The sequence below is a fragment of the Lepidochelys kempii genome, chromosome 1 (assembly GCF_965140265.1).
Source record: "Lepidochelys kempii isolate rLepKem1 chromosome 1, rLepKem1.hap2, whole genome shotgun sequence".
NCBI lineage: Eukaryota > Metazoa > Chordata > Testudines > Cheloniidae > Lepidochelys > Lepidochelys kempii.
In genome coordinates this window covers 15,136,596-15,160,138 of record NC_133256.1, presented here as the reverse complement: position 1 = coordinate 15,160,138, position 23,543 = coordinate 15,136,596, and the positions used below count along the sequence as shown (strand labels likewise).

The following is a 23,543-nucleotide window of genomic DNA, read 5'->3' as shown; positions in this document are numbered from 1 at the left end:
GTGCCATGAATTCTCGACAGTAAATGTTCTAACATTCTTTAATGCTCTAGTACAGTGATTCTTAACCTGGGGTGCAAGATGCCCTTTCTGGGGGTGCGAGACATGCCAGATTTTTTTAGTTGGTAAATCATCGAAAACACAAATTAAGCACAGGCACGTAAGTACAACTACTTTGTTTAATCAAACCTATGTTTATATGTATATAATTCTCTCTCTCTTTCATGCTGTAATTATGATATATCTAGGTTTAAAGAACTGACCTATTTCAACAATTTTTGATAAGGGGTGCAAAAACATATTTTGAGAACCAAAGGGGTGCAGGCTGCAGTAAAGGTTAAGAACCACTGTTCTAGTACTTCACACATCCATTTCAGTTGTCTTAGAGTTCCTGAGCCTCCTTGATCTATTGGCTTTCTCAGCATACCTTTGTCTCACTTTCCTTCTCCCTGCCCTCAGCTTCCTCTGTATTTCTGCCAATTGCGGCTGCTACTCCCCTCTTTGGTTGCCCTGCATGCTGCAGATGCTCAACATCTGTTCACCAGAAGATACTTCTGGTTCCTCCTAGTGTCTCTCTCCGTGTGGGATCCTCCAGTATTCCATCTGCCCTTCTTTCATTCCTCCCTTTTCCAAAGCTGTCACTATTTAACATTCTCTCCACTTACACTGAAAAATACCCAAGGACTTAATGTTGTTTTAGACAAACGTTTAAGGCTATGTACCTTATTCTGCTCTGTTTCGCAGTACATGATCAATCTGGAGTAAAGCCATTAACCTCTATAATGTTACTCTGGATTTTTATGGATACAGTTGAGAGCAGAATCTGGTCTTATGAGCACAGGACTCAAATAAGACTACCTGGTTAAACTTGGAAAACACAATACATGTTTGCAATATAATGGGTTAAAATGGTGGCTTTTAGGGTAGGTGGGTGTCTTTAAAACCTCCGTTTTGGTGATATGAATACTTTGGGGAACAAGGTCTGCCTATATAGCTGAGTAGCATTTGTTTTGCATTTGACAAGACAGCAGCTGGAAAACATAAACTATGCGGGACAGTCTCTCCCATTTGTGTGTGGACTCATCACCCTCTCTGGGCTCTGTGTGGCCTACAAATGCAAATATCAAGAATATCAGAATATGGTTGTCCCATAAGATTAAATCTTTATCAGTGTGCAGTCAGAATCTTTTTCACGTTGCCACAGATCATATGTTTTTGTTGTGTATTTGGTTGCAGAGGATGTACTGTGAACTGCCATGGAAGTATTCTTTGTTCTTGATGTTCGTTCTCTCTCTCTCTCTCTCTCATATACAGCCAATAAAAAGAAGGAGAAAGAACGGCCAGAAATTTCCCTCCCTTCAGATTTTGAACACACGATTCATGTTGGATTTGATGCTGTCACAGGAGAATTCACGGTAAGTGTTTCTGGGGGGAAAGGAGGATTACACAGTTGTTTATCATTAATGGAGCTGGGACATATTCATCTTTCATAAAGTAATGCCAGAAGGGACTATTGTGATCATCTTGTCCGATCGCCAGCATAACACGGGCCAGAGAATCCCACCCAGTGTAATTCATGTGTAGAGTACTCCTGGGGGAATTCTGTGCCACTGCGTGGATGCAGAATTCAGGTTCCTCCGCATATTTCTTTGCTTCTCTGCAGAAAATAACAAGGAAGCAAAGGAAAGCCTCAAGAGCAGTCATGCGCCCACATGGTTTCTGGTGCACAGAGCAGCGAGTTTGGGGGAGGCATTGCCCCAGCCCTCCAACAGAGGCAAGGTGTGGGGGAGCATGTGGGGTCACATGCCATTGCCTCCAGTGGGGAGGCCCCCCATTTCTGCAAGAGCAGACCTACCTGGCTGAAGGAAGGTTCAGCTCCGGCTGCTGACTCTGCAGCTGGATGTTGCCTTCTGGGGCCTAGTGCTGGTTGTGCTCCTCTTCTGTGTGCTTGGGAGCCTTCCTGTTTTCTGTACAAGGTTGAGTGCCCACAGTGGGGCAGGGCAGTGCGGAAGTAAGGGGGGTGGGATAGGGCAGGGGGAGTGGGATAGGAGTGAGGGGAGGGGGATAGGGGTAGGAGACTATGGGGAGGGGAAAAGGAGGGAATGGGGAAGGGGGAAGGAATGGGGGTGGGAAGTAGAAACCCGGCATGCGGTGTCCCCTCAGCAGCAGCACCCCCACCCTCCTGAGGCCCCCCCTCCCTGCCAAGCTCCAATCACCTTCACCTGGACCCCTCTGCAGAATCCCATTCCCCCTGCACCTGGAATCCCCCCAATGAGCCCTTGTGCATCCACATTCACCACTGAGCTGCCCACACCCAGATTGCACCACACAGAACCCTCTCAACCCACACTGAGCCCCTCCACACTTGGATTCTGCTGGGTTGAGCCTGCCCGTCCACACCTGGTGCGCCTGGCACAGAGGGGCAGGGCCCCGGGTGTTTCTGAGGAGGCCTGGCCCTTGTGCTGTGTCAGGGTCAGGTGCAGCCTCACTGCTGAGTCCCTGTCCTGGGGCAGGGGCTGCAGGTGATCTCCCATCTCTGTACAGCCAGTGGCTTGTGTTCCTCACTGCCTCCATTGCTGGAGCCTCCACATTTATTTATTGACAAATAAAATTTGCAGAATTTTGTGGAATTTTAAAATGTGCGCAGAATTTTTTTTTTTTTTTTTTTGGCACAGAATTCCCTCAGGAGTAATATAACCTGGTTGCCGGAAGTTTGCCAGTTGTCAAACCTGGCACCAATATGCTCCAGAAAGGTGGTCTGTGGGCCAGTTTTTCACTAGCTGTTCTTAGTTGAAGTGGACAGTGAGCCAGCTTTTTTTGCATTGCTGAGCCAGGGCAACAGAAAAGGTTAAGCTGTCCCTGACAGCTATGTCTCACTGAGCTTCAAAGTTCTCCTTTAGGAAGCAGCCAGCTCCCCACAAACACTCCTGTTCGTGTGCAGCATGTGCTTTCCTTAGGCTAATGGCATCTATTTCGCATTATCCTTTTTATTGATGTGCAGAATATTGGGAGGACAGGGTTATGCTGTAATCCTGCTTACACTCAGTAGTAGTTCATATCACTGCCTCTGGGGCTCTCCTGAGCTAACCAAAAGGCAACAGTTTGTCACATCTGACTAGCAGATCCACCAATCTATCCTTGAATGTAGACTAGCTATTGGGGGAGGGGCGGCGGAGCCGTAACCTGTAAAGTCCCTAACACACTAGTATGAAAAACAATAATACCAAATTATTCAGTGTCTTTTGTGAGCTTGACAAATGCGGTCACCAAATTTATTTCACTTGTGGCTAAAGCCACGTTTCTGTGTTGAAATTCTGTATTTAATGTTTGGGAGACACTCAATTAGATGCTGTTAGAATTACAAAATGGTCACAACCAGCACTGGGCCAAAATATGATTTGGTGCCTATCGAACTACTGCATTACAATAGCACCAGGAGGCCTGAATCCGGATCAGAGCCCCGATTGTGCTGGGTGCTGTGCAAACGTGGTAAAAGAGCTTCCAATCTAAATTACCACTGTAGTCATTTTACAAGTGGATAGTCACATAATAATACATTTCTTATATTGCATATAAGACTTTCCTGAACCAAAACACAGGGTCTGCCTCTTCCTCTTTTGAACTTTGGGAGCTGGATCTGAACTTCGGGATTCAGAGCTATGGGGCTATTCAGAGCCTGCTGATTTCAGTGAAACTCCACGTGAGCATGAGGGTTCGCCTGCATGGATGGGACTGCAGTATCTGGATTTAGATTTCAAACCTAGGTTGCTGGGCGAAGAGAAGGTGTGAATCCAATAAGCCTTCTCACAAACAATGAAAAATCCCAAAAACTGAGTGGCCGAACTAAATGTTTTAAACAACCTTAGGCCGAGTGTAGACTGCATCCAAGAGTTTGGTGGTAACTGCTTGGAATGTCTCAAACAGGGTATGCCAGAGCAGTGGGCTCGGTTATTGCAGACCTCCAACATCACCAAATCGGAGCAGAAGAAAAACCCCCAGGCAGTGCTCGATGTGCTAGAATTCTACAATTCCAAAAAGACCTCCAACAGTCAGAAGTACATGAGTTTCACAGGTATGTGGTAAATCTCTGATTCTGCATTACTGAATGTGACTCCCTGATAAGTCCTTGTGACTTTTCTTTTAAAAATTAAAATAAACGAACAAACAAATGCCAAAACACCTTGAGAGTTGTTTTTACAAAGGAAATGCGATTTTCTTCCACTCGGCTTCTCCTCCCTCCCCCCCAGGCTTGCTGCGCGAAACAGCTGTTTTGCGCGCGGCAAGCCTGGGAGGGAGGAGAGGGGGAGAAGCGGAGTGGCGGTGGCGCGCTCAGGGGAGCAGGCAGAGCGGAGGCGAGCTGGGGCGACGGGGGCACATTTCTAGGGGCGGCATGGCCGGTGCCGGAATGCCACCCCTAGAAATGTGTCGCCCCAAGCACCTGCTTGTTTTGCTGGTGCCTAGAGCCGGCTCTGTCTGTGGCAGTGAGGTTGGGGCTGGGGAAGTCATGGTTCTGGGGCCTCTTTTAAAAACTGCTCAAAGAAGCGAGAAATGTCTTGGAATTTGTAATAGCTTCCCCTGCTGGGGTCTGTGTGCTCCATCCTCAGTTCTTGAGTGCTTCTGCACAGACTTTTGTTCACTGGCATTTTTCACTCTTCTGGAAAAGCCTGCATAAGGCCCTGGCTACATGTATTGCGCCAACAGTAGGGGCTGGTTTACATAGAGGATCAGAACCTGCTGTTGCTACCAGCTAAGGTCACAGGTTTGTTACCCACCAAACACCCCTGGTGGTGGCTCAGCATCTGAGATGGCTGCATTCCAGTGCTGGGGGAAGTGACATGTATATCTTGGAAAGCACTTCTGGACTTTTCGGAACAAAAGGTGTCACATTAGTAGTGGGACAAAAACATGGAATATCTACACCTGGAACTATACTTTAAGTCTTCTTCATAATACTCTGTCCCTTTTTAATTTTTTTTTAAGTGCTAAGCTGTTCTTGATCATCTGCTACCCTTGCATTCTCTAGAGGCCAAAGATTGAAGAAAAACACCTTTGAGCACTTCTGAGTTTTCCATTTGTATTCATGGGGCTCAGTATGCTAGTCTGGTGTCTTGTGGCTAAGGCACTGGACTGGGACCCAGGAGATCTGGGTTGAATCCCTGGTTCTGCCACAGACTTGCTGTGTGATGCAGGGTAGGTCACTTAAACCCCTTAATCACTCTGTGCCATGAGTCACAATCTGTGAATTGGGGATAATACTTCCTTTCTCCTACCCTCTGTTTAGCTTGAAAGTTCTTAGGAGCAGTGTTTGTCACTATGGGTTCGTGCAGTGCCTGGCATGCTTGGGCAGCAATACAAGTAATTTATAATAATTCCAATTGTATCTGTTCTGTTTTGTTTTCAGATAAATCTGCAGAGGAGTACAGTTCATCAAATACACTGGTGAGCTTTCTGTTTCTTTTATTAATGTTTGTTTCATAGAATCATAGAATATCAGGGTTGGAAGGGACCTCAGGAGGTCATCTAGTCCAACCCCCTGCTCAAAGCAGGACCAACCCCAACTAAATCATCCTAGCCAGGGCTTTGTCAAGCCGGGCCTTAAAAACATCATATATTTTTTATATTTTAAGTTTAACAATGTGCATAAAATAAAACTATAGCTGTAGAGACATTTTTATATTTAAAATCAACATTCTCTTTCACTTCTAGCCTACCCAAAATATGGCTGAGCAGCTAAGTTCCCTCTAAGCAGCGAGGCTGTGTCGCCGTGCAGTTGTCTGTCAAGCACTGCGCACGTGCTTACAGCTGCGGAGGGCAGAGATGCCTCTCCCCCAGCCCTGGACCTGCCGGGGCACCCCAGAACCAGCCTGGCCCAGACAGTACCTGGTTTATCATGGCACCGGGCCCACACTCGGCAGGGGCCCCGCAGCCCGGCCCGGTGCTCCACTTCACTTGTGTTGCAGCCCAGCGGCTGCAAGACTGGCTCCTCTCCAGCCCCTCCCTCACGCTTCTCTAGGCCCACTGGCCCAGGGCTTCTACGACCCCGCTCCCCCCAACCCACTTGCTCCTCTCAGGTGGCCGGCTGAGGGCTCCTCTCTCTGCCTCCATCACCCACCAGTAGGCAGCAGCCGCTGGCTGCCTGCCAGTGACAGGGAGAGGTGGGGCGGGAGGGGGCTGAAAGGAGCCCACAGCCGCTGCTGCTGCTCTGGGCTGCTGGTGAGGGACGTGCTGCGGCCGGCGGAGAGGCGCCCGATCCAAACCCAGCCCAAGCCCGGAGCTGCTGTGGGAAGAGAGTCCTCTCTCCTCACTATAGTCCTGGAGCCCCCTCCTACATCCCAAACCCCTCATCCCTATGTTGGTGCACATAACAAAATTCATCCCACACATGTGTGGGAAGAATTAGAGGGAACACTGCTAAGCAGAATTAATTGTCATCTTAACTTTTAAAAATTGGTATAAATTGGGGTGTCTGTCATTCTGGCCTACAAATGTTTCTTTTCCTTTTCCTGTAAACTCTGCTATTGAGTTTACTGCTTTATATTCCAAGTGATTTTTGTTAGCGAATATTGCTGCGTTCATAGAAACAGATCTATTTCTGGACTCTATATTAGTGAACAGCAGTTTCCCCTATGCGAAATAATCTGGAAAATGAAAGCCAGCCTGTTTTTTATCAGATATCAATAAATGTCTATGGTCTGACCAAATTTAATTATTAGCATGCAAGGTCTGATTAGTGAACCACTGTTGATGATTAACTAAATTAATCTTGACAAATAAAATGAAAGGTCTTCTCTCTTCTTGACCTGTACTCCAACTATTCCAGCACATGTTCAGCACCTCCTTTTACTGAGAAGATACAATTTAAAAGTTTTGCTGTTTGTTGGACATTGGAGGTGTGTGTGTGTGCGTGTGTGCGGTATTTTTTAAGTAAGCAAACACAAAAGGATTAAACAAAATAATTTACAAAAATATAACCGCTCCATCATCATCTTAGATTCATAGATATTTAGGTCAGAAGGGACCATTATGATCATCTAGTCTGACCTCCTGCACAACGCAGGCCACAGAATTTCACCCACCACTCCTACAAAAAACCTCACACTCATATCTGTGCTATTGAAGTCCTCAAATAGTAGTTTAAAGACTTCAAGGAGCAGAGAATCCTCCAGCAAGTGACCCATGCTACAGAGGAAGGCGAGAAACCTCCAGGGCCTCTTCCAATCTGCCCTGGAGGAAAATTCCTTCCCGACCCCAAATATGGCGATCAGCTAAACCCTGAGCATATGGGCAAGATTCATCAGCCAGATACTAAAGAAAATTCTTTCCTGGGTAGCTAGGATCCCACCCCATCTAATATCCCATCACAGGCCATTGGGCCTATTTACCATGAATATTTAATTACCAAAACCATGTTATCCCATCATACCATCTCCTCCATAAAGTTATTGAGTTTAAAATCTTAAAGCCAGATAGATCTTTTGCCCCCACTGCTTCCCTTGGAAGGCTATTCCAAAACTTCACTCCTCTGATGGTTAGAAACCTTCGTCTAATTTCTACTCTAAATTTCCTGGTAGCCAGTTTATATCCATTTGTTCTTGTGTCCACATTGGTACTGAGCTTAAATAATTCCTCTCCCTCTCTGGTATTTATCCCTCTGATATATTTATAGAGAGCAATCATATCTCCCCTCAACCTTCTTTTAGTTAGGCTAAACAAGCCAAGCTCCTTGAGTCTCCTTGCATAAGACAAGTTTTCCATTCCTCGGATCATCCTAGTAGCCCTTCTCTGTACCTGTTCCAGTTTGAATTCATCCTTCTTAAACATGGGAGACCAGAACTGCACCCAGTATTCCAGGTGAGGTCTCACCAGTGCCTTGTATAACGGTACTAAAACCTCCTTATCCCTACTGGAAATATCTCTCCTGATGCATCCCAAGACCACATTAGCTTTTTTTCACGACCATATTACATTGGCAGCTCATAGTCATCCTATGATCAACCAATACTCCAAGGTCCTTTTCCTCCTCCGTTACTTCTAATTGATGCGTCCCTAGCTTATAACTAAAATTCTTGTTATTAATCCCTAAATGCATTTCCTCACTACAATACCTTTATCTGGAGTGAGTTTGCTGTCTCTTCATCCAGAGGCAATGCATGCCTATCCAACTATGTTTGGGTCTGCCTTATAAAGGAAACGGAAAACTTACATTGTAAGCTTTTGTAACTGTTTCCTCTTGTTGTAAAAATGTGTCTGTCATTAGTAACTTAAACTGTTTAACTGTGCTAACATCTAATAAGGAAGCGGGAAGCTGTCATCTTGCCCGGCTGTTGACCTGGGGCCTGATTCTGTGAGGAGCTCAGCAGCCTTATCTTACTAATTTTTGAGTCAGAACCTCCTTAGGTAACGTTCAATGTCTTGCAGAATTAGGCCCTCAAATTTTGATAAAGCAAGCGCCCCTCAGTTTTTAAATGTATGAGGAAGGCTGGAGACGTAGGGTCAGTTAAACTTACTAACTTTTACGGATGTAACTTTGGTTTAATATTGTCATATTATTGTCTCTCTGCCAGCTCTAAGGAACTGGTGGGAAACCGAACAATCAAAACTAAAAATGAACCCAAAGCATGAAGACAAATATTACTGTTGTGGTGATCAGGGGAAATATGCACTTTGATACAGTCACTATTTTGTAAAGTAATACTAGGATTTTTAAATCTAGTCTATTTCAAAATAATAAATAAAAATAATTTCAGGTTCTACTCTTCTCCCTGAGTAGCCCTTGCTAATTTTTGTAGTTTTACAATCACACTTAAATTTGTCCTGTTTCTGTCCCACACGAACAGGAGAATGACAATAACAGGGAAACTGTGAAATTGACTGTATACAAAGTGTGCTCAGATAAACAAAGGAAACTGGAAAAATAGAGAAGTTTTGTTTTTACCAGTCTTTGTTATAGTCAGTTTAGGCTGTCACTTCTATCAATAGTAAGTTTACAAAAAATTCAGGCAGTAGTGATTTTGGTTTTTGTTTGTTGACTGTGTCCCTTATGTAGGAAGGGATTGTGAAGTGTATTATTTTTCAGTTATGAATATGTAGAAATAAGGAGACTCTATCAGATTTGAAAAGGCTTTCTAGATCCATATAGCTACTATATCCCATATGTATTACTGAAGTAGGACCTGTCAGTATTGAGCCTGATCCACAACACTAAATTTGATTTCAGCCTGATCCTTTAACTTTGGAAAAGTGTGTGGATTTGGATCTAAACTTCATGGCTTGGGCCCAATCCTGACCATAATATGGAAAGGGGTGGCATGCAGACCTTCCACAGCATCAGTGCAGGGGACAGTGTCTGACTGCTGCTGGAGAATATGGTATCGCTGTAAGGATATAGAGGTGCTGAGGCCACAGTGATCTCAGCCATCTGTTTAGGTGAGAACAAGTCAGTCTTGTTTCTCAGTAGGTGAGACCATAACAAACACCGTGCAACAGAAGTTAATCTGCACCCAGAGCCGTGTTATTTATTACTCTGGTTATTAAAATCAGTGTGGTGCTTCTGCCAACCCTTGTTTTGTTGGCACAGCAACATGCTTTAGCTGTGCTAACAATCTGCCCAGGATCTATTCCTGCCACTTAGGGTTGTCCCAGAATGAGAATCTACTGGAAAAGCAGGTTGGTTTCTTTTGCACGGGGGGCGGGGGGGGGGGGGCGGTACTGGTACTAATCACAGGTGTGGTCACTATTTTTAATAATATCTTTGGGAAAGAAGTAGCGAGCCTGTCTGTTTGCTTGCCATACTTGAAGAAAAACTCTCACAGTCCCTAGACTCAAAGTGGCACAAAACAAATCTGAGGACTGAAAACTACCTTCACCTGTAGCTGGGTGACATGATGGCTCAGGAGAATGGTAAATGAAGAAGGAGCCCTTTATTCTCTAAGAGCCCTGTTCAGATCTGTCCCAGATCATTACCATCTGATGACTGTTGGTAGACTTCGTTCAATTCCCAGTGGGACAGGTGTCCTAGGCACATTTCATAATGTCGATTTGGATATGCAGGTCACCACTAGTTGCTTTGATTTGGGAACATTTTATGCATAAATCATGCTGCTTTCAGGGACATAGGTATTAAGCACATATAGACCAGATTAAAAACAAGTCAGATATCCACACTGTAGGAGCTGTGTAAAATATGGGTGCTGGACATACTGCTGTTGAGTCCAGTCCTAAAATCGGAAGCCTCTTACCTAAAATTGCAGTGTACTTTGCACTAGATCAGATTTAGATGACCTGAACCAAAACATGGGATCCAAACACCCCTGAACTATGCAGTTTGGATCTGCACCCAAAATTTTGTTTCCTGGACACATCTCTAGATCAAACTGACTTCTATTAAATTCAGTTTTGGTCATTACAAATGTGCAGTGAGAGACAGTCCCCACCGGGAGCGCCTAGAACCTAGTCAGATGAAAGATTATTATTATTATTGTGGTGCACTGAGAAACTTGTTGGAATTGCAAGCTATCACTTTGAGTGGTATGGGGTGTTTCCTGGTCCTGCTCGTAAGTTAGGGGGTCTGTAGGGAAACATACACTCACTCATCAATCTGCAGAGAACAATTCAAGAACAAGGTGGGGTGAGTTGTGCCTTGCTGTCTTATGGAGCAGCCTGCTTTGTCTATCTCTGATTTTGGTTACTGTGTGTTATCATTCTGGATTCTAAGAATAAAAGTAATTATGTTCCAACCTTCCAGAAAGACCAAAAACCCCCCAAAAACCCACCATAAAATACTCTGATTTTTGTTTGTATGCCATGAGCATAAGTTATCCCCATTGTATAGAGGGGAAATTGAGGCACAGATCTCTTTAAATTGAAAACAAGCTTTTCCTGCTTCTAAAGATCAGTCTCTTCATACAGCCATGTGCAATTGCACTCCCTTTTATCTGGCTTTGTGGTTTCATGTAATGAAAAAAATCATGTAGCAAAGTATAGTTTTGACTTAGCCTCATTCTACAATCTGACCATGTGTAGAGCTTCATCGCCTTCAATGACACTTCATACCCCTGCTGATCTGAGCAGCTAGTCAAAGTTCGAGGCCCTAGGGCTTTCTAGTTGGGAATAGAAGTCAGTGATGGAGTCTGGTATTTTGCAACATTGTTTATTTACAAGGAATGTAGAAAATCCTGTTTCCCTGAGAATGAATCAAACAGGGTACAATGTTCTGGCTCTCAGCACCCAAACTACTCTTTCCAGATAGTACCCTAGATTTCTTTAGGTTATTTTCAGGATTAAGTTGCCAGCTGCTTACTCAGTGTCTCTCCCATGCTTTTTGCGTAGACACCTTTGGTCAAACCATACCCAGTGGATCTCTCCACCCACATAATGCTAATTTCTGGGCAGCCCTCTCTCTTAAGTGAGGGCTTGTGCTAAACCCATTTGAAATGGAATGTGTTGGTTAAGCTCTTAACAGGTTCCCTGCAGGGACATTTCAGGATCAGAGCCTTAGCTAGTAATTTATAGTGCAATACTATTTCTATAAACAACCAGAAATATCTGATATTGAGGCGTTGCTGCATAATGCATCTCAAATTACCTCCAGCGTGCATTACTATCCAACAGAGAATTTTGAGCAAGCCTTCAGGAGTCCAAGAAACCTGGTTAATGGATTTTTTTTAGGGCCTGATCCTGCAAACACCCATGTGCTCATGTGAATAGTTCCATAACTTTCCTAGTGGGTTTAAGTGTTTGTATGCGTAGGCCATCAAATTGTCACTTTATAGCATAATCCAAGAGATCTGACCACGGTTTCTTGTCAAACCCATTTGATAATCATTCCAGTTGTGATTTGAAGGGCTTAAATGTTAGAAGCATGATTCCATTTCTGTGGGGAGTGATTTAAAAAAAAAATTATTCTGGGACTCCAAAGGCTATCTTTTGTCTTTTAACCAAAATGCAGAATGTGAAGGCTGTATCAGAGACCCCTGCAGTACCGCCAGTTTCAGAAGATGAAGATGACGAGGATGATGCTGCTCCACCCCCAGTGATAGCTCCACGACCTGAACACACAAAATCAGTGAGCAAGCTGGAAATCTTTGTTCCCTTCCTACAGATTTCACTACTTTGGGCTAGTCTGCAACTTGAGTCTGGCCAGGGTAAGGGGTGGTGCACAGCTGCACTTCCCCAGGAACATACTTGAGAACAAATTGTGACCCAGAGTATGTCTATATTTTGAGCTGGGTGTGTGATTCCTAGCTCGAGGAGACATAGTCACGCTAGCTCTGATTGAGCTAGCATGCTAAAAATAGCAATATGGCCGGGGTGGCAGGAGGTGTGGGGGTTAGCCTCCCCAAATACGTATCTATGGTCTGAGATGGGTACATACTTGGAGCGCCTACCCCTCCTGTTGCATGTCACTGCAGCCAAACTGCTATTTTTAGCATGCTAGGCGATCAGAGCCAGCATGAGTATGTCTCCTTGAGCTGGGAATCACACTCCTTTGCTCTGGGAGAGGAGTAAATTACTTCATGGCTTTTCATAGAGCAGCTTAATGGAGTAGCCTCCGTGCATCCAACCATGGAGCTCTTAATGTTGTAATGCTATTTACTGTAGTAATATTTCTTTCAGTGTTTGGCACATGCTACTGCTAAGGACATATGTCTTGTGCATAGCGGTCTTTTATTTTTAATCTTCCTTTAATAAAACATATTTGCCTCCCAACGCAAAGGTGTACACCCGTTCTGTGATAGAGCCCCTTCCACCGCCTCCTACCAGAGATGTGGCCACCTCGCCTATCTCTTCACCCTCTGAAAACAACACAGCATCCCCTGACACAATGACCAGGAATACAGAGAAACAGAAGAAAAAGCCGAAGATGTCAGATGAAGAAATCTTGGAAAAATTAAGTATGTCATCTTTTAAAATCCATATTCTGATTTATTTGGTGACTTAGAGGCAAATTCCGTTCCCAAATCCTTAATAAGCAGAGATCCTGTGACAGTTACATTCTGAGATCTTTCACTTCAGGCTTCATTTGATGACTCAATGTTTGTGTTATTCAATGACCAATTCAAGTGCAAATTTAAGCACCGAGAGACTTATTTTCGGGCATGCTGAGTATGATGATTACAAGTGAAGCCCAGTGGGAGCTGCAGATGCTCAAACCCTGTGGCAATTAAGCCCTGAATATAGACATATATATTTTTTTCAGTGTGAAAGCTGAAGCCAACCTAGATGTTGCTTTTTCTCAACTCTAGGATAATTATATTTAACTTTGTTAGGCTGAAGGTGAGCAAAGCGTGTTACTGTGACCCAAACCAAAAAACCACCCAAAAAACCTAAATAAAATCAGCAAAAGGATATAGCTAGAAAACTTCCACATTGCTCTCCTCCCATAGACACCATGGCCTAAAGGGACTGGTGCCCAACATGAGGCCGGCACCTTTTTGAAGGGGACTGGTGGTCAGAGGGTCGGTTGCTCACTCACCATTTTCTGTAAATCAGGTCCTGGTAAGGCATCTCAAAAATTGAGATGCCCCAAATCACTGGTTGTTTTGGAAAACATAGGCCCAGCTTTCCATCATGTCTCCCAATGGTTCAACAATTGCTTTCTATCTGTAACATTTTAAAAGCATTCTGGTACAGCTGAGAGCAGCAGCAACCCTCAGAAAATCTTCTCCCCTCTTAGAATCATAGAATCATAGAATATCAGGGTCGGAAGGGACCCCAGAAGGTCATCTCGTCCAACCCCCTGCTCGAAGCAGGACCAATTCCCAGTTAAATCATCCCAGCCAGGGCTTTGTCAAGCCTGACCTTAAATACCTCTAAGGAAGGAGATTCTACCACCTCCCTAGGTAACGCATTCCAGTGTTTCACCACCCTCTTAGTGAAAAAGTTTTTCCTAATATCCAATCTAAACCTCCCCCACTGCAACTTGAGACCATTACTCCTCGTTCTGTCATCTGCTACCATTGAGAACAGTCTAGAGCCATCCTCTTTGGAACCCCCTTTCAGGTAGTTGAAAGCAGCTATCAAATCCCCCCTCATTCTTCTCTTCTGCAGGCTAAACAATCCCAGCTCCCTCAGCCTCTCCTCATAACTCACGTGTTCCAGTCCCCTAATCATTTTTGTTGCCCTTCGCTGGACTCTCTCCAATTTATCCACATCCTTCTTGAAGTGTGGGGCCCAAAACTGGACACAGTACTCCAGATGAGGCCTCACCAATGTCAAATAGAGGGGAACGATCACGTCCCTCGATCTGCTGGCTATGCCCCTACTTATACATCCCAAAATGCCATTGGCCTTCTTGGCAACAAGGGCACACTGCTGACTCATATCCAGCTTCTCGTCCACTGTCACCCCTAGGTCCTTTTCCGCAGAACTGCTGCCTAGCCATTCGGTCCCTAGTCTGTAGCTGTGCATTGGGTTCTTCCATCCTAAGTGCAGGACCCTGCACTTATCCTTATTGAACCTCATCAGATTTCTTTTGGCCCAATCCTCCAATTTGTCTAGGTCCTTCTGTATCCTATCGCTCCCCTCCAGCGTATCTACCACTCCTCCCAGTTTAGTATCATCCACAAATTTGCTGAGTGTGCAATCCACACCATCCTCCAGATCATTTATGAAGATATTGAACAAAATCGGCCCCAGGACCGACCCTTGGGGCACTCCACTTGATACCGGCTGCCAACTAGACATGGAGCCATTGATCACTACCCGTTGAGCCCGACAATCTAGCCAGCTTTCTACCCACCTTATAGTGCATTCATCCAGCCCATACTTCCTTAACTTGCTGACAAGAATACTGTGGGAGACCGTGTCAAAAGCTTTGCTAAAGTCAAGAAACAATACATCCACTGCTTTCCCTTCATCCACAGAACCAGTAATCTCATCATAGAAGGCGATTAGATTAGTCAGGCATGACCTTCCCTTGGTGAATCCATGCTGGCTGTTCCTGATCACTTTCCTCTCATGCAAGTGCTTCAGGATTGATTCTTTGAGGACCTGCTCCATGATTTTTCCAGGGACTGAGGTGAGGCTGACTGGCCTGTAGTTCCCAGGATCCTCCTTCTTCCCTTTTTTAAAGATTGGCACTACATTAGCCTTTTTCCAGTCATCCGGGACTTCCCCCATTCGCCACGAGTTTTCAAAGATAATGGCCAATGGCTCTGCAATCACAGCCGCCAATTCCTTCAGCACTCTCGGATGCAACTCGTCCAGCCCCATGGACTTGTGCACGTCCAGCTTTTCTAAATAGTCCCTAACCACCTCTATCTCCACAGAGGGCTGGCCATCTCTTCCCCATTTTGTGATGCCCAGCGCAGCAGTCTGGGAGCTGACCTTGTTAGTGAAAACAGAGGCAAAAAAAGCATTGAGTACATTAGCTTTTTCCACATCCTCTGTCACTAGGTTGCCTCCCTCATTCAGTAAGGGGCCCACACATTCCTTGGCAATTCACATTCTTCCCAACAAAACCAAATAAAAGGGACTTTCCCCACTAAAACTCCCACTCCCTTAAACAGAAGCCTTTACCAGGCCCTGCTCCAAAACCTGGGTAAAATTGCTATCCTGAAGGTCCCCAACCTCTGACGTTTAAGTAGTCAGTTGGCACAAGCAAATTTTAAAAATGTAAGACAATAAAACATGACTTGCAGATCAACTGTAACACAAATATGAATCAATGAAATCCAGGACCAGCTCCTCAACTGGTATAAATTAGGGTAGCGCCTCTGAAGGCAATTAGGAAAAAACTTTCCAACTCTCAGGGTAGTTAAGCTCTGGAATAGACTTCCAAGGGAGGCTGTGGAATCCCTGTCATTGGAGGTTTTTAAGAACATGTTGGGTAAACATCTGTCAGGGCTGGTCTAGATTTACTTGGCCCTGCTTCAGCACAATGGGCTGGATTAGATGACCTCTCGAGGTCCCTTCTAGCCTGACATTTCTGTGATTTACTGTTGTTTGTGTTACCGTGGTCCCCAGTCATGGATCTGGACCCCATTGTGCTCGGTGCTGCACAAATACAGGCCCAAAAGACAGCCCCTGGCCCCAGAGAGCAAAGGAGTGACTATTGTGTAACAAAAGGCTATTAAATAGAATCCGCTGAATAATTTAATTTAAGGCAATGTGAGTGCAACACTTGCAAAGTCACCACAGCTGTGTTGTGTTAAATGCGTCAGCCTTGCTGGATCTGCTTTAAAGGGCCATGTGTTCTGCATTGTGTTAATTCTTTCACATTGGTGCCTTTAGCAACACCCTCTGGCAGCTGCAAGATTGTTTTTTTGCTAGCTTTGCCATCCATTGTCTCCCCAGTGTAATTCTGTTGAAGAGAGCAGAGTTGAACTTGCTCATACTGGGGTTCAAGTTTGGCCCATAGATGGGTTTTCTGACAACCACTTAGAGCTCCTGCAAACATAATTAGGAACATAAGAACAGCCATACGGGTCAGACCAAGGTCCACCTAGCTCAGTATCCTGTCTTCTGACAGTGGCTAATGCCAGGTGCTTCAGAGGGAGTGAACGGAACAGGTCATCATCAAGTGATCCATCCCATCACCCTTTCCCAGCGTCTGGCAAAGTTTAACAGCTTTTCTTGCACCTGCAAATATAGAAAGATTTTAAAGAACTTTTAGCGCATATGCAGCACTTTGCAAACCTTACTAATCTTGCCAACCTCCTGTGAGGCAGGGAAATATTACCCCATTTTACAGATGGGGACTCTGAAGCAGAGATTAAGGCCAACGTTTAATAATATCCCAACTCCTCCTAAATCCTGTCATTACCCCTCTCTAGCAGTTATCAAACTTACAGTCTGAACCCAAGGCCCAGGCCTTACACTGGAAAAGAGGTGTCTTGAGCCCTTGCCTAGCAGTTCATCCTCAAGGAGCAATGGTCATTTTTATAATTGTGGTGTCAATTCTTGCTTTGTGTAGTTGGGCTGCCCCCTTGTTCCTCTCCATTACTTCTGTCTGCCCCAGATCCTGTGTTTTGGCTGCGCCCCAGTGGTGTCTGAAAATAGCCTGTTTTTACATCGCTTGCCACTGGGTTTCCAGGCCTCATTACTAAATGCAAAGTGGTCTGCAAAGGCTACTATGCATCTAGTTGGTATTTCTTGCTCAGCTCTGGGCACTTGTGAAAATCCCACCATATACTGACTGCTCAGGTAACTTGCAAACACTAACTTTGAAAAACGCTTCTGTTCCCAATTCCCATATTAACTCCTAGAATGGCACCGCTTTGGCTCTTTCCATCTGCCTGTGCTTTCAGAAAGGTTGGCTTTAATTTCCCCTCTGATTCCCAACCTACCCAGGGGGATGATGATACTTCCTTACCCCTCACAGGTGTTGTGAAGATCAAAGCTCTTTGCAAACAGTAACTGGAAGGACAAGTAACATTGAAATCGAAACACTCCACTGATTTTTGACAAAGGTCTTCTAGAAACCAGGAAGGTTTCTCTCAGAATCCTGCCTGGTTTCCTGCCAGGTTGCCAGCCAGGCAGACTGCCTTGGAACCAGGCATCCCAGGGCTTCCAGGGTCTGTGGCTTTGGGGCAGCCCACCAAGCAATATGCCCTGCAGCTGGGGACCCCCCTGGCTTCCAAGGTGTGGCACTGGGGCAGCCCCTTAAGCAGTCTGCCCCATGCGAGGGTTCTGTCCCCTTCCATGGAGAACTTCAACATTTTGGGGTTTTGTTCCAAATTGGAATGAAACCAGATCTCCAGCTATCAAAATCCTCTGTGAAATGGAATATTTTCCTCTGCCCAGCTCTACTAGGTACAAATCCCTATCCTCTACACTCAGCCCTCTCCCTTCAAGGGAGCTGAGCAGCCGTGCTGGTGGGAAAGTATGAGGATCCACCGCATGTTAACTGTGGTGACAGTGAAGCTTATGGCCTTCCAGCAAACGAGTTCTCTTTTGAGCCCTGATCCTGCAGAGAACTCCATGTGAGCAGCTCCTGCATCTGCCCAGTGCAGCCGCAGGCATTTACCCATGCAGAGCTCATTGTGAGGTTGGGGCCTTGATGCATAACGGATTGCTTTTGCATTGGTGTATAACAAGAATTTTAAATCACGCTCTTCCTCCTTTTTTTTTTTTTTAAAGGAAGTATCGTGAGCGTGGGGGACCCCAAAAAGAAATACACACGGTTTGAGAAGATCGGGCAAGGGTTAGTATATGCTGCTTCCCCCCACTCACTATACACACAGCAGAAAACCCAAGCTGGGTTTGTTTGCTGGAAACAGTATCATAACATTTTCCTTCCTTCCCCCTCCCCTCATACTCTTGAGTCATAGTGACTGTGAGGTTTTGTGTGATTGTTTAATATTAAAATACATGTCATTAGATGACCGTGTTGCTAAATATATCTGTGTGCAGGGAAAGAACTGCTTATTTCTAGTGCGCATCTTCAAATTACAGATTTGCTTTCAGAATTAACCCTCTCTGCTCAGCGTTGGTTTTGTGTCCCCTCGCAATGGGGTGTAGGAGGAGGAGTATCAGATGTACTACCTCTTTCTTTACTGACTTTATTTTTTAAGATGGCTGTTGATCTATTGTACAAATGTTTTCTCCCTGTAGTGAGTATACAGATGGTTAACTTTTGTTCCATTTAAAACTATGCAGGCTTCTCTCTCTCTCTCTCTCTCTCTTTGGGCCATTAAAGACAATGGAAGATTTGCTACTGAATCCAGTGGGTGCAGGATCAAGTTTTTTGTCCCTCATTACAAATGCCATGACTGTCTTGCCTCGCTGATTCAGTCTACCCTTTAATCTCTGCCATGTTGCGGGAACCTTGGTGCTGTCATGTCAGTTTAGATGGGATCAAATCGAATGATGGGATCAAATGTTCCGAATTAGTGATTTTCCAGAACAAGGTTCAGTCCAAGACCCTAACCATGTCAAGAGATTGTTGTGTTCTATGTCACTTTTTAGCCATTGGGGTTTGCTCATAAATATTTCCGATTGCTATTTGCTCTTGGAAGTGTTGTGCGGAAACAGAGTTGAAATGAAATGTTCATTTAAGATAAAAATTTAATGGATTGGAAAATTCTTCTTTTATGTAAAGATATCCCTCTTGCTGCTTAGCACTAATCATGTGTTTTCTCTCCTCTTTGATTAGCGCTTCAGGCACAGTATATACTGCAATGGATGTAGCTACAGGACAGGAGGTGAGTGCTGCCAGATTACTTCTTCACTGGGCTTTGGAAGAGGCCCTACAAATTCTAATTGACACTACCAAATATAGAGCTTATTTCAAAGATTCATGACATGTAGCTTTTAATGAGAACGCTTGGTTTAATTTAATGAGAGGCCTGGGCTAGTGGTCTGAGCATAAGACTGGAAAAAACGAGGCGCTCCTAAATTCTACACCCTGCCTAACTTCACATTTGGAAGGATTTTTTTTTTCTTTTTGCAGCCATGAGGATGGGGGTGTGTGTGTAAAAATATACTAATTATATGTGATATTAACATACATGTTGTATATTCACCTGTATAGTTCAATTTCCCTGAGCTCTTCCATAGAGGGGCCCATCTACTCTATCCTCATTTAAGTCCCCCTTAAAGACCCACTTTCTATCCACTGCCTACAGGGAATCTAATTGACCTGCTCCGAAAATCTTTGTTTCTCTTTCTCAGTACAACCTCTGTCTACTTGCTTGTCTGCCCTAAGGCTGATAGATCACTGAGGCAGGTACGATCCCATTCTGAATGTCTAGAAAGCACCAGCACATCATGGGCAGTACCATAAACTAATGACGATGGTTTCACAGCACCTCAGAAAATAAGGTCCTATATATTACGTCTATTAGACAAATAAGAATTTTGCAATGATAGAATAATGTTCATTCTAATAATATTAAAGCTAGTGTTGAGATAAACAGGAAAGTTTGTAGTATTATTGGTACTTGAAATATAGGTCAATTTTGCAATTATACAAAGCCAACAATTAAATACCAGTAGTCTTGCAACTATCTGCTTTTTGCTGACACTATTAGGGACTGAAAAGGGGGGAGATGACAAAGCACTAATATAAGTTTGAGTTCGCATTTTTGAAAAGGGGAACCATGTTGACTGCTGCTTGTTTCTTGCAATTCCTTTGGAAAAGTAGTATGAAAGTTCATTGTCCCTGTATGTTGCCTCTTAGGATCCCTTTGCTGAGTTCCATACTGATACTCAAACTCATTATACACAACTGCGTAACCCATGGACTTAAATTACTTCCAGTAATTCCTGGTTCTCAACTTGGTGAGAGCATGATCAGGCCCTAGACTTTACATTCCTGAAATCCTTCCTTGTATTCAGTTAACCCATTCCTTGCTACACGGAGTTCAAGTCATTTTTGGACAGCGGTATCAATCTTTCCTATTATTCTGAAGTTCATTGACATTGAATGGCAGCACATTTAAAAGTAATAAAAGGAAATATTTTATTTATACAATGCATGTAACCTGTGCAACTGCTTGTCACAATATACAACAGGCTAAGAACTTAGTAGGATTATAAAAAGACTCTACAACTATATGGATAATGAACATCCAGAGTTACTAGTGTATGAATTAAAAATAAAAGATGAAACCAGAATTTTGGAAGGGATGGATGCTTCAGTGCATAAGCCACACACTGACTAATGGATTAGAAAGAAACTTTCCCAGGGGAGTGTGGGGGCAGGCTATCCCATAACTATATACTAGAGGCCTTCTTTGCTCTGAAGTGTCTGATACTGGTTACTGTCAGACAAAATAGAGGGGTGGGTTAGTTGGACCACTGTTCTGATCCAGTCTGGCAATTCCTGTGCTCCTAGGTTCTCACCACTTCTTCTTTAGATCCAAGATGGCTTCTCCTCTGGCTGTGTTCTATATTCCATGTGTCATAAAACTGTCTTGTTTATAAAAGGAATCTCTTTGACTGTTAGGCTGTTTGTTATCTAACTGATATATGGGTGGTTAAAATTCCCCTGATCTAGGGATTTCTTGTCTTCCAGCTCTGTGAGGTCTGGAGCAGATACCCTCTGTTTTTCATTCCTCCTGTCCTAAGGGAACAAATGTTACCACTGCATGTTTGGCTGTCAAACTGTTGACAAGCAGCACGTTCTCTCTATTCTCACCTGTGTCAGGGTTTCCTCTAGCATCTATCACCATAATATCTAAGTGCTGATTGTACCTATCATAGAATATCAGGGTTGGAAGGGACCTCAGGAGGTCACCTAGTCCAACCCCCTGCTCAAAGCAGGACCAATCCCCAACTAAATCATCCCAGCCAGGGCTTTGTCAAGCCTGACCTTAAAAACTTCTAAGGAAGGAGATTCCACCACCTCCCAAGGTAACGCATTCCAGTGTTTCACCACCCTCCTAGTGAAAAAGTTTTTCCTAATATCCAACCTAAATCTCCCCCACTGCAACTTGAGACTATTACTCCTTGTTCTGTCATCTGCTACCACTGAGAACAGTCTAGATCCATCCTCTTTGGAACCCCCTTTCAGGTAGTTGAAAGCAGCTATCAAATCCCCCCTCATTCTTCTCTTCCGTAGACTAAACATCCCCAGTTCCCTCAGCCTCTGCTCATAACTCATGTGTTCCAGTCCCCTAATAATTTTTGTTGCCCTTCGCTGGACTCTTTCCAATTTTTCCACATCCTTCTTGTAGTGTGGGGCCCAAAACTGTCTACACTGGCATTTTCCTTGCTGGCTCCCATCATTAGAAATGCTGCCTTTTCTGCAAATAGCTCTTCGCCATAAAGGCACAACTACATTCCCTTCACTTTATCTTTGCCTAAATCAGGGGTCTCAAACATGTGACCTGCAGGGTTATTTCCTGGGGCCATCAAGCTCCCCTCCCTCCTGCTCTCTCTCCCCTCAGCATGCTGCGTCCCTGCTCCTCTGCCTACCTCCAGGCGCTTCCTGCCACCAAACAGCTGTTTGGCGGCACTTAGCACTTTCCAGGAGGCAGGGGGAGGAGCAGGGAGCCACATGCTCAGGGAAGGAGGCAGAGAAGAGGCGGGGCATGGGCAGGGATTTGGGGAAGGGTTGGAATAGGGGCAGGGAGGGGGCGGAGTTGGGGCGGGGACTTTGGGGAAGGGGTTGGAATGGGGGCGGGGAAGGGGTGGGCCTCTTGAAAGGAGTGGAGTGGCGACGGGGCCAGAGGCAGCAGGGGCGGCGGGGGATGTCAGTGATGCTGCCCTCAGGCCAATGTATTAGTCCTCATGTGGCCCTCGTGGTGATTCAAGTTTGAGATCCCTGGTCTAAATATTGTACAAAAAACCAACAGGACGTTAATACAGTCAAACTGATTCTGCCAGCTTATTCACACTGAGCAGTCCCATTGATTTAACAGTTAAGTGACTATACTATGAGTAAGAGTGCCTGAATTGGCCTTTGTATACTGGTATTGTGACTATTTGGATATAATGGCGAAGAGCACATTGCATGAGACCTCTGTCCATTCTGTCTGTTTATACACACACACACAGATTTGTGTATGTGCAGTGATGCACTGCAGAAAGATACAGACCAAGAGACTATAATAAGAGTCCACCCCATCCCCCAAGTTTTGGCTAGAGATGGGCCTGAACCAGACTCTCAGATCTAAACACCACCAAACTTTGGATCTGAACACTGCTGCTCACCGTTGTAGCTCTAGTTATAACAGAGTGAAATTAGTACCTTGGAAAACTGCACTTAAGCTAAATGAATTTGTCCCACAAATTTCTTGGAGCCTGACTTGCATTTGAAAGAAGATGCTGATCCAAAATAAAGAGAGCTGGATTCCTTAAAGAATGAGCTTTTTAGAGAAATCAATCCATATTGTAGTAAGGAGCTATTTGTTATTTTGCCAAGAGCACTGCAAGGAGCAAGCCTGTCCAGCTATGACGCAGACTTCTAGTAGGAAAATACTTGCCTCTCTATATTTTTTTGCTTGCGACACTGAATGCTTCTGGAAGTGGACTGGATGAAAGTACTTGCCCTGTTACAAAACAGCTGAGTACCCTGAGATAATAAAGTGGTGTTAAACTTTATTTGAAAATTGGACTTAAGTAGCAGAGAGTAGCAACTGGCAGATTTTTAGGGATGTTAATATATGAATGCTTTACATATCTTTTTCTCTCCTACTCTTAGGTGGCAATCAAACAGATGAATTTGCAACAGCAGCCCAAGAAAGAACTTATAATTAATGAAATCCTTGTAATGAGGGAAAACAAAAACCCCAACATTGTCAACTACCTGGACAGGTATGTTCTGATTTAAAAGATGGGCTGTGTATAGCCACTGGCAGCCCTTTCACCTTCCTCGGTGATCTTGTTTGAATCCAACCCAGGGTGATGACAGTAACACTGTATAGTAACTATGTGCCATGAGTTTGGTGCTCTCAGTCCAGTTCTTAGTGGGCAGGTGTCTGCATCAAATAGCCTTCGCTGGCACTTGATTCACTGTAAAAATGCTGGCATGGAAGGCTTTAGTGCTATACAGTCAGGATTCCAAGTTGTATCCCTCTCCTTTGCTGCATTTTAGACACTGAAAGCAATTTCCTTCTGGCCACCCAAGGAGAAATGGAAACTAAGCCATGATATGTACA

The 23,543-nt window shown here is 44.5% G+C and overlaps 1 protein-coding gene across 10 annotated transcripts in view; it reads left to right on the top strand.

Annotated features, from left to right (window-relative positions):
* The window catches only part of PAK1 (p21 (RAC1) activated kinase 1), a 115,054-nt gene that overhangs the window by 67,347 nt on the left and 24,164 nt on the right, over positions 1-23,543 (top strand). For all 10 annotated transcript variants that reach the window (XM_073335307.1, XM_073335342.1, XM_073335313.1 and 7 more), the window contains 8 exons: positions 1,312-1,412; positions 3,922-4,069; positions 5,399-5,436; positions 11,945-12,061; positions 12,713-12,890; positions 18,079-18,142; positions 19,094-19,142; positions 23,087-23,199. In XM_073335307.1, coding sequence (XP_073191408.1) covers positions 1,312-1,412; positions 3,922-4,069; positions 5,399-5,436; positions 11,945-12,061; positions 12,713-12,890; positions 18,079-18,142; positions 19,094-19,142; positions 23,087-23,199 — 808 coding nt within the window. The remainder of the gene's footprint in view (positions 1-1,311; positions 1,413-3,921; positions 4,070-5,398; positions 5,437-11,944; positions 12,062-12,712; positions 12,891-18,078; positions 18,143-19,093; positions 19,143-23,086; positions 23,200-23,543) is intronic.